This window comes from Polistes fuscatus, unplaced genomic scaffold (assembly GCF_010416935.1).
Source record: "Polistes fuscatus isolate 324 unplaced genomic scaffold, CU_Pfus_HIC Scaffold3, whole genome shotgun sequence".
In the NCBI taxonomy this organism is placed as follows: domain Eukaryota; kingdom Metazoa; phylum Arthropoda; class Insecta; order Hymenoptera; family Vespidae; genus Polistes; species Polistes fuscatus.
In genome coordinates, this window is record NW_025113107.1 from 2,684,427 (window position 1) to 2,696,756 (window position 12,330).

The 12,330-nt window shown below is 29.8% G+C and overlaps 1 protein-coding gene across 1 annotated transcript in view; it reads right to left on the minus strand.

The window, feature by feature from the left end:
* The window catches only part of LOC122519676 (acetylcholinesterase-like), a 174,581-nt gene that overhangs the window by 60,711 nt on the left and 101,540 nt on the right, over positions 1-12,330 (minus strand). The window contains exon 2 of the mRNA XM_043639297.1: positions 392-534. Within this exon, the coding sequence (XP_043495232.1) occupies positions 392-534 (143 nt within the window). The remainder of the gene's footprint in view (positions 1-391; positions 535-12,330) is intronic.

Consider the following 12,330-nt stretch of genomic DNA (forward strand, 5'->3'; position numbering starts at 1 on the left):
ATAATTGGAATTAAAACATTCTCTCCTTTTATTTTTTTATCTTTTTATGCCAAGAATGTTTTGAATTTAAATTTAAAAAAAAATATATATATATATATATGTATATAATTAGAATTAAAACATTCTCTTCTTTTCTTTTTCTTTTTTTTATGCCAAAAATGTTTTAAATTTAAATTAAAAAATATATATATGTATATAATTAGAATTAAAAGATTCTCTCCTTTTTTTGGATCTTTATATATTCATATTTACATTGGACCTTTTTTTTATTTATTATATATATTTCATTCGTTCAATTAAATATTTGAATTACTTTATGATTTTTATCGAAATCGTATTTATCGGAAAATAAAATTTGTTTCCTAGTGATAGTCATCGAGACGACACTTACTTGAAATTTGATGGCGTCACGCTCGATCTGCGACATGTTCTTGAAGATAGTATCGATAATGCCAACAAATTTGTCACGCTCCAAAAAGCTTGCTGTGTCCTTGTCAAAGAAATCGATGAAGTCGTACAAAATGAAGTACGTTCCTGAAACAAAAATGTTCACGCTCTTGTTAACCTTTCAATGGTCTTGTTTTAAGAGTTGTACAAATTATCATTTTTCTTTTCTTTTTTAATAATAATAAAAAATCATTCGATACAGTACGTTAACGAAATATTCACAATTATAATAATAACAACAATTTAAAATTTTTTTTATTGATTTGTCACATTTATAATCAATTTTTCTTAGAATCAATTAAATATATAATCAAAATTATACTTACACAAATACACGCAAATATACGCAAAAAACAATTAATTATTTCTCTTACGATTATATATAATATAAAAGAGAAAAACCTTTTTTTTTGTTATAAATTGTAAAATAAAAATACAATATTATTTTGTTAATACTTTGTCGGGAAAGTAGTAAGGATTATAGAAAAACTTGAACATTTATTAGATAGTCAGGAGATGGTTAATAGTTCGGTTCACGTACACACGTTTAACCAATGAAAAATAAGGAGACTGAAAAAGGTTAAGGTGGAAGAGAAAAGAGAATGCGAAAAAATACAAGAGAGAGAGAAAGGAAGAAAGAGAAAACGGAATACTCGAGAAACACGACGTGGTATTAGGAGAGAGTAAGGAAAAGAGAGAGAGAGAGAGAGAGAGAGAATGGAAGAGGGTAGGACAATGTTTATGCGGTGTACACTTTAAGCCGGACGATATCAGTGGATTAGTTACGATATTTTACAAAATAAAAGCTAAAGTGAGATAAGAAGAAGACTGTATATGCGATAAGAAAGTATAATAAAGATAGTTAAATATATGGCACATTTTTAGTACTTGAAACCCTTTGGACTATTTTTGTTTGTTCGTTTCTTTTCTATTTTTTTTTTATTTATAATTCTATCTTGACCTTTTCCTTCCTTCCTCCAACTTTTCCTTGGTATTTTTATATTTACGTGTAAATAAATAAGTACGTGTAGACGTGAATACGACACGAAAACTCCATTCCTTTTCTAGTACGTAACAGTAGAGGTAAAAGAAGAGTGTGAGTGGGGTCTAGGTAGTTTTGTCGTAGGTATATTGTTTGGCCTTTTGAAATGCCTAGAAAAGGCTTTAAAAAGGATTCTTTCGAAAAATGCATTTTTCCGATATAAAGGATTTCCTGTTGTCAGATATTCCAGGGTGCCGAAAAGAAAGGAAGCATATGGATTGTAAATATTTTTCATAACATCCGCGACACACCCTCTATGGCTAGGAGGTTGTCCTCTTTTTACTAGTAACAGGATGCCAAGATGTCTCTTAGAACACATTCCTTATGTGCATGCGTTTATATGTGTGTACGTATTTGATATGTATGCCATACATATATATATATATATATACTTATACGTATATTCTCGCATAAATAGAAATGTTCGAGATTCGCCGGAGGGTTACCATCGTCTTATACATACTGAATAGCTATATTTTAGTACATAAGTGTTATATATATATATATATATGTGTGGGTGTGTGTGAGTGTTAGCCATTGTTCTTTTTTGTTCTTTTATTTTACATCCTTCGAACTGGAGGACATCCCAAAGGGTTGGTAAGAAGAACATTCAGAATATCTTTTAATTTTCTCTCTCTGAAGTACTAAATAAAAATGGAAAGAGAAAGAGAGAGAAAGAGAGAGGACAGTAGAGACGATTAAGGAAACGTTTTATGAAAAATTTGAATTTTTTATTACCTATGTTACGTCCTCGGCATTTTTCTTTTTCTTTTACCTGCTACGCACAAAGATTTAAAAGACCAGTAAAATCAATACCAGCCATACGAAATCTTGACGGCTCATGGGCGAAAAGCACAGAAAAACAAGCAGAAACTTTCGCAACAAACCTAGAAAACATATTCACAGTACACAACTTCAATACTCAAACATACCTAGACACTAACGTAAACGACTTCGGAAACAAAACACAATCTCATGAAAACATTAATAGCACAACAGCCAAAAAAATTAGAATGCTAATATCACAAATCAAAATAAGAAAGGCACCAGGTTACGATCTAATAAATGGTAGAATACTAAAAGAACTGCCACCTAAAGCAATTAGGATGTTTACAACATTATTTAACGCAATATTATGTGTCCATCACTTCCCAATTACTTGGAAACTCGCGGAAATTATAATGCTCCCTAAACCTAATAAAGATCCGCATGATGTAAATTCTTATAGACCGATATCGCTCAGACAGATTACTATCTAAACTGCTGGAAAAAATAATATACAAAAGAATGAAACGGCTAATTTCTGGCAAAAATCTTATTCCTGGCCATCAATTTGGATTCCGAAACAAAAACTCTACCGTTGAACAAGTACACAGACTAACTAATACGATAATCACAGTTTTAGAAAATAAAGAGTATTGTTCCCCTGTCTTCATAGATGTAGAAAAAGCTTCAGATAAAGTGCGGCATCACGGATTATTACAAACAATCAATAAACGTTTTCCACACTCGTATTACAAACTTCTAAAATCTTACCTTTCTAACAGAACATTCTACGTAAAAATAAAAGACACTCATTCGTACATCAAACTAATCAAAGCTGGGTTTCCACAGGGAAGTATCCTCGGACCAATTCTCTACACTCTCTATACGGCAGACATACCAATAAACGCAAATTGCACAGTCTTAACATTTGCAGATGACACGGCAATGCTTACCATAAATAAGGACTCGCAGCAAGCAATTTAATCGTTTTGAAAACAAATCAACTCTCTTGAAGAATGGTTACGTAATAGGAAGATCAAGGTAAACTCTACCAATTGTAAACATATCACGTTTACACTTTGGAAAAACCAAATACCGAAACCACAATTATATAATACAGAAATTCCGCAAGTAACGACGGTCAAGTACTTTGGACTACATCTAGATTCCAAACTAACATAGAAAAAGCATATAAATGCCAAAATTGAACAAACTCGCTTAAAAAGGAGACAAATGACTTGACTAACTGGCAAAAAATCTAAACTTAGCATAGAGAACAAACTAATAATCTACAAAACAATAATAAAACCAATCTGGACCTATGGATTACCGCTATGGGGTATAGCAGCGAAAAGTCACATTGCCAAGCTCGAGGCTCAACAATCCATACCAATCAATACCCTCTTTCCCTCTAGTACTCACATCCAAATCTCACCACTCGCCAAGTTACATACAATTCTTTAGGTCATTCCCTGGTAAGGGCTTAACAGCTTAATCAAAAAAGTACCACACCTTTCATAACGCTACAAGAAGTAACAGCTATGTAAAAAATAAATATTAAAGAGAGAGAAAGAGAGAGAGAGAGAGAGAGAGAGAGAGAGAGAGACGTTTATTAAATAATATGGGATATTATAATTATTATTAATTATTATTAAAAATAAAAATACGGCGAAGCTTTTATGTGTTAGATATTTCCATTTTTTTTATTTATCGTTCCTTTTAGCACACGCGAGAAAACTAAATATAGGAACACATGACGGAAGATAACGATGCCAGAATGACCACGTTGTCGTAAAAATAGCAAGATTCTCTGGCGACCTTCTTGGGATATTCAGGCCTACCGTGTAATCACCGGACGGATGGCTTTAAATCAACCCCTTTTTTATTTTTTTTATTTTGCAACGTAACCTTCTGAATTATAAAGAAAAAAGAAAGAAAGGAAAGAAATATCATTGCTTGTGGTTTTAACGCCGTTTAATTTTGTCTTAATCCTTTACGGAGCAAAAACATTAATTGCCATTTCGTTTTTTGTAACATGTAGCAAATAGTCCACAGATGGCAGGAAAAAGTAATTTTTAAAAAATAATAAATATATAATTTTATAATAAATATATATATATATATATATATTATAACGTATTTATAATAATTAATATATATATAATATATATATTTATTTAATAATTTTTTGTTTACTTAACAGTCATCTAGCCACTTTTGATAGATTTTTAAATACGATTGATTGTTATGTTGTAGAAATGCTACGCGGCTCCGTAAAGAGGTAACTTTTTGACGTATGTTTTGAATTTTTTTACAAAAGTTGAATCAAATTGATATCAATTATTATAAACGTAATAGGATGGATGAAAACAAATCTGCAATTTTTCTGCATAAGCATGAATGATCATAAAAAATGATAAAATAGAAATATTAGATAAAATTTGTAATATTTTTATTGGAAAGACAAGATAATTTAAAATTAAGAATCTAAAGAAAAAACATAAAAATAATTAAGTCATGCTAGAAAGTCTTAGAATTTAGAAAGAAATTTATGATAATGTAATTTTTGTTCTTTACCTTGCATAATAAGAGGAATATATTCCAGAAATTTTACAGCATTTTTTTTTATTACTATCTTTTACACACGTACAGTAGAAAAATATGTTTTCATTTAACAATTCTTAAAAGAAAAAGAAAAAGAAAAAAAGAGAACAGATAATAAAAAATAATAGGAAGTTTCATTGCCAATCTTTATTTAAAGATTAACAAATCGGCTATCAATCTAATGTCAACCAGTAATATCGTAAATTCTAAATTAGCTTAAAGTATGTGCTACTAATATGAACGATAATAAAGAGAACGAGAGAGAGAGAGAGAGAGAGAGAGAAGATATTAAAACATTAAAACGAATTATCAAGAATCTCCAAAGGACTTTGAAGAAGAAACTTAGAAGTAGTTTCTTTAAAATCTTCAAACTTCTGATTTATTCGGACTTCTCTTAAATTTCCGATTTAAATTGACATATTAAAGAATTAACTTAAGTAGAGTAGGATAATTAAGATTCGTTATTTCCAATTAGTACACCCAGTATACAATCATATATAACATTTCTCGCTTAATTATGATAAAACATTATTCCCTTGAAGGAAATAAAACAAGGAGGAAAAGAAACGAGATATCAAAATTCTCTCATTTTTTTTCTATAATTTTCCTCCTCTGCGTCTTTATCTTGTCTTTCGAAAAAAAAAAGAGAAGAAAAAAGGGAAAATATCGTCCTTCCTCTATTCACTTTTTTTTATTATTTCTCTTCGTGAGAACAAACAAGGAAAAACGCAGGTGTAGATACCATTCTTCTACTCCTTTCTTCTTCTTCTTCTTCTTCTTCTTCTTCTTCTTTTTCTTTTTCTTATTCTTATTCTTCTTTCTCCTCTTTCTCTTTGTTTCCTTCTTTTTCATCTTTCTTCCTTAAGAAAAAGTATCCTTATTTCCGCAACAACCTTTGTATACATTCTTCCTGCATCGATATTGAACGTGCAACTGAGAATAACGTAGAAGCAAATAAACATACAAAAAATAGTATCTCTTTTACGAGATCTCATATACACTCCTAAAACTGTATATGTGTACGATTACGTGTATATATATGAGAATTCTTTCGAAATTCTTTCATAAGCTCCCGAGCTTTAACCCTTAATTTTTTTGTATCAACGTCCCTTCTCATCCAAGTATACCTACGTTAAAACCTTCTCGCTCATCTTTTTTCAACCCGGTTATTTCTCCCTTAACGCGTTCACAATTTCTTCTTACGCTTTACCACCTCTATTATGTTTTTTGGATCCACCCTTATTCTTCCCCCTTTGCATGCCCCTCCCCTCCCAAGTTGGAATGTATTTTTCTATTCCCAACAGCTCCGTAGAAAAGCTTCTGTTCCGGACCACTTCATCCCGTGCTTACCACCCTTTCATAGTGCTTGGCACGCCCTCACTTTTCTTTCCTACCACCACCCCTCATCTTTTCATCCCTTTTCTATCGTGTCTTAATCTTCCCTATCTCTTTCTCACTCTCTCTATCTCTTTATCTCTCTCTCTCTCCTACTTTCTTTCTCTCTTATACTTCTTCTTATTATTGATCGTTCCCTTTTGTTAAAAGTAAAATGTTAAAAAAAAAATGAAGATTAAATTTGTTAACATTCTTCAACGAGTTTTTACTGTGGTAATTTTGTTTTTTAGAATAAATATTTTATCATATTAGAAGATAATTTGTGTGAATGATGTTGTTTTATCATATGGGTAAATGATTATTACATATTTTATGTGATAAAAATGTTTTTTTATGAAAAATAAATTTTGGAATATTGAAAGTGCAAAGATAAAGATAAGAAATAATGAAAGCATTACATGCATGTGGTGCGTTCAGCTTCAGTTACTCTTTGAGGTAGAGTATCTTTATCTAGGTTAGTTATTATAAGATCTACAATTTTATGATATCGCAGTTTATGCATCCTAGTATTTGAGAAAAACGTAAGAGTTCAATATTTTAATAAAAATTTTAACAAGAAAACAATTTAGTTTTAATCGATGAACATTCTTATCAAATGTTACAATTTATTTTAAATAATTTAAATAATTTATAGAGAGAACACTCTTATTTATCTATTTTTAAAAGAATATTTTTTATTTCGTGTGACCTAAAAATAAATTACCGTTATAATACAAAGAGGATTAAAAAGCACAGAGTGTGAATGATAAAATATTTAACAAACGAAAGAAAGAAGAAGAAATAATTAGATGAAATACTTTCGAAGATAATAATATCTTTTTCCCGATAACTGAAAGAACAAATGGAAATTATTCAAACTAAATGTAGGTCATACTTTGGATAATCCATTTCGTTAGTTATTCCACCTTCATTCGTTTGTTCCTTAAAGGAAAACTTATAGATTACTATTTCCTTTTCGTCAGTTGCCATATTTTCTTAACGAATATCTAATTGTAAAATATATATTTAATAAAAGATTTATTTAATATCTTTCTATATATAACTATTTTTTTAATAACTTTTAATAAGATTTATTTTAATAACTTTCTAATATTACACACCTTTCACGGAAAGCATGTGTTCAGTAAAAATCCAGAATTCAAATTAGTTTTAAAAATTAGATTATTAGATTGTTCAATTGAAGGAAATGAGGGCAAAATTTGACTGTTCATGATCATTTAAAAAAACCTCTTTGATTACTAGAGTCGCGCAAAAGATTATTTTATTATTTTTTATTGAAAAAAGAAAATTAATTTTCGAATAATTATTGTTTTTACATAAGTTGTGTACATATGTACATTTGAACACATAATGAGTTTCATTGAAATAAAATAAAAGAAGTGAAAGAGAGAAGAAGACAGATAGAAAAGAAATAGGATTTACGAGGGCTCGTTAAGTCTTCTTTCCACCGATAAACGAGATACTCGCGCGTTTATCGTTCTTACAAGCAACTCGAACCACTTTAACAATAATACGATCTGTTTTTCTTTCTACGAGCAGCAACAACGAATCAACCTGGCCCAAGATTGGCATTTTGTTCTGAGAATGAAGGAAAGAAATAAAGAAAGTAGGAAAAAGGGCGTCGCTCTGAACATACTTTAACCGCGATCCAATTAAAACTTACACGCGAAAAGAAAACTCGTAGGAAAAGAAAAGAATCAAGGGTGATACAGTTGTCCGAACATTCCGATTATTATCTTCGAAATGAAATTTTTGTTAAGAATTATCTTTGTAGAAGAAAATAAAAGAAAAAGTTAAAAGAAAATATTACACTAAGCCGAAAAGTAAAAAAATCAGGACATTTAAATATCATTTATAATTTTTTGGGAAAATTTTGAAGAATTGCGTGTTTATATTGGTACGATAATTATTTTTATTCAAAACCGCTTTTTTCTAAAATGTCGAATTAATCAAAACTTTTTTGTTTTAGATGAAATTATTTAGATATAATTATTTTATATTTTAGATGCATATTTAATAAAATCATAAATAAAAAAATATATTTAATTATATATTCCAATATAAATGTATATACTAACATTTTATTTTTATTTATTATTTTGATTATCACGAAAAGAAGTCAAATGAGACTTAAAATATTTTAACGACATTTCATTTGATCATTCACATTATGCCGTATTTTCTTTTATATGTATTATTATTCAAATAAAATATTGGCACACAGAAGGATCCAAGGTGCTGTGGTCGAAGAAACATACTATACCAGGTTGTAAAAAGAGCTTCGATTCGATCTCGGGGTTTACCGAGATGTTCGAGAAACGACAGCGAGGGTTTTATCGGAAGGACGATTTACGCTCGTCCAACGAGAAAAAGACTTGTGGCTTATATAAAAGGAGGAGACCTAGAAAGCTTTGAGCTTTCTTTTCTTTAAAATACACACACAAACACACTTACACACATACAGTAACTTTACGTGATTCTTCCTAAGAGTTTATATAAATTTTATAAGTCCCATTTTCCGTCTCTTCTTTTTTTTTTACTATTTCACGTTTTTCATTTATTAATAAAAATATATTAAATAAATTATATTGTTAAATAAAAAAGTATAATAAATAATAAAAATAAATAATAGTTTCTCGCGTGTTTAACGATTTATCTACAATTTTATTATTTATTTATTTATAATAAAATAATAATTTATCTATAATAATTAATTAGACGAAAAATAATATAAAAAATATTCGAATGTGAGAGAGAAAAAGAGAAAAGGGGAAACAATAATAATTTTCCAGTTTTACCTAGGGCAAAATTTTACTCTTACTACTGTCACAACTGTGAGCCAAAATCCTTCTCATTTCCCGTTTCTTCCTCCCTAGCAGTGAAAACGAAAACGTATTTCCGACATCGAAGGCGGTCCAAATTCAAAAGAACTCAATTACGAATCGTTCCTGAAAACTCGCTTGAGGCACATCGTGTCAGATTTCCGCCTATACCAAAGAGAGAACAAGTGAAAGAAAGACAAAGATAGATGGAGGAACGTTGTTAAGTTAAAGCTAGATAAAATCAAGAAAAGGAAAAAAGAAATTGAACTTAACTTAATTTTTACGATTATGGTAAACTTTAAAAATTTGTTAATTAAATAAATGGTCATTCGATGTAACACAGAAAATGTATTGTTCATATTCTATGAATAAAATTTAACAAATTTTCTATGTTCGTTTTAATTCAAATTATTAATTTATAGTAACGAGGAAAGATATTATTTTTAAATTGATTCTTTAATATGATTTTTTAATTGATTGAAGATTTTTTAAATTGATTCTTTAATATGATTTTTTAATTGATTGAAGATTTTTTAAATTGATTCGATTGATTGATTGAAAAATATCTAAAAGTGTGTAACATATTTTGTAAAAATAATTTGAAAGAAAAATTCTTTAGTTCTCATGGGTCGAGCAATTCGAAGCATAATTTTCTTCTTAAATTCGAAACTTTAATTTTCAGTCAACTTTCATTTACAAAATCGTATAATACATTCTCGTATTACATGCATCCCAATTTACTACAAATTTAAGAATCATTTATTAAAAAAAAAAAAAAATTAGAAAGGAAAAGTATAATGCAAAATACGAAACATATTGATATAAGAAATATAGCAGAAGAAGAAAAAAATATGAGAAAAAATATAAAGGAAGAAGGAGGAAAATAAAGGAGCTGACGTCGAGTTTGCAACGTTGTCTCGGGGTTGAAGAAGGACGAGAAGGGATAAAGATGAAAAGCGAAGGGTTTGAAAAGCTGCACAAGCTCGGAGCTGCCTACCCCAGGACCTCACCACCACCCATCTCTATCGATTCAACAGCACCAACTTGTTGGCTACCTACATTGTCGTCGCACAGACGATTTTCCCGGCACACCCTCGAAATTCATCCCTTGTAGTCGAAAAGCCACGAGTACTCTTGCACTCAACAATCGTCCTAACATTTTCCAACCTTCCCCTTCTCATATTCTTCTTTTCCTTTAAATTTTTGTTGTTGTTGGTTTTTGCAAAAAAAAAATCGTATACTTTAATTAAATTCAACAATTCAATAGGTATAGATTAATTGTTAATTTTATTAAAATCTTTTAATTTTTATCAACAATTTATAAACAACAAAATATTTGCGCGAAAGATTGTTAATCTGTGATCGATGAAATCATTCGAATCCAACGCAGCTTGTAAATCTTTAATAATATTTTCACAAATCGTTGGATCATTAAACTCAGTCTCTTTCGTTATCTTTAAAATTAGTGTTACTCGTGTACATTAATTAAAGTAAGTAATTATTCTCGTTTGACAAATTCGTCAAGGTTAATCCACGAGCGTATCACTAGCCAACAACGAACAAGTTTCCTTTTCCATTAAATTTCTTTTTTGTTTCACTGATCAAGATCCCTTATTCAATGGGGAACCTATGGTTTTAAATATGGAAGATAGGGAGTGAGAATCTTAATAACTGAGCTCGATTAATATCACGGGGTTTGCGACTGTCGTCACGCACTGGGTATTTAATCTTAAAGTAGTACACGTTAGGGGATTGAGAATAGAAAGAAAAAGATTTTGTTGAGTAAATCAACGCCTTGACACGCGACATAATCAAAAAATAAATTTATGATCCTTGGGGAAAATTAGATAAAACACTTTTTATTCAATTTAATATGTAAACAAATTTTTTTTTTTTAATAGAACAAGTGAATCAAGTTTTTCATTATTTATAATTAATTTGGTTATTCATTAATCGTAATTATTATGAAGACACTTACGCACGCGTGTTGGTATGAAATTATAATATTTTTGTAAAAATTTATATTTTCTTAGAAATAAATAAAATACCATAGGAGAAGAGAAAATCTAATCGACTTCAGTCACGTATCTCGAGCTCGTTCTCGAACGGTGGTTCGATTTCTATGGAGATGAAGCTCATACGTGTGACACTATCGATTTAATAAATGGCACCAAATTGAAACTAGTTAGATTATAGGATTTTTTCTTTTGCATTTCCTTACGATGTTGTTGCTCGTTATCCGAAAATTGTAGTTTAATTCAATTCGCGTTTCGTCAAACAAATTCAAAAGATTAAAAAAATAAACTTAATAAAATATTCTTATCACATTTGAGAAATTATTTAGTGAAGAATGATCTCGATGGTATCGTTAATTGTAATATAATGGGAATTCGTATATACAAAGCATGTTGATTTATAGATGAAATTGGAAAATACAAGCGTATTTGTTTTACCTTAAACAACGAAACAATACAATTGCTATGATCGAATATTCGATTAAACTGAATTGGCATAATTGAATGTTTGATTAAACTGAATTCGAGTAATCGAGATTCCAGCGTATAAACAGATTGCTTTGGTTCACGGTGTGAAACTATTTTACTCTCTCTCTTTCCCTCCCTCTCTCTCTCTTTTTCTCTCTATTTCTATCTCTCTCCCTCTCTGTTTCATTCTATTTGATCTTGGAAATAATAAAAAATGAACGATTTTACGACGCGAGGAAATGTTCACGAATGTAAACGCATCTTATGTTAGTAGCCGTTCATAGAATTTTTTCTTTTTCATAAAGAGAGGAAAAAAGAATATGTCTTGTATAAATTAAACGAGTAAAGATTTTGACGATGATTACTACATCTGGGTAATTTCAGAAGGTGTGACCTGGTAAGGTCAGAAGAAAACTAGTACAAAAAAGATAAAAATAAGATGGAGAAGAAGATGAAATAGGAGGCGTAAAGACGAACTTGTCAGTGGACTCGTTTCAATATAATTTACGTAACGAGTCCCTGCCATTGTGGTGAATTTCAAGTTTCCGAAATAAATTCAATGCCGAGGAGAGGTGAGTAGCAGCTCGGCGTAAAAATACGAGAAAAACTTTTTCACCTAAATTATAGGAAGAGTTTTCGTCATCCTGAAGTAAAGTAACTTCGAGACATCGAACGTATATTTTCGTCTACTTTGCCCCTCTTTTTCTCTTTAATCCTTCTCTTTTTTTTCTTTTTTCTTTTTTTTCTAATTTCGTCCAATTATAATATCATG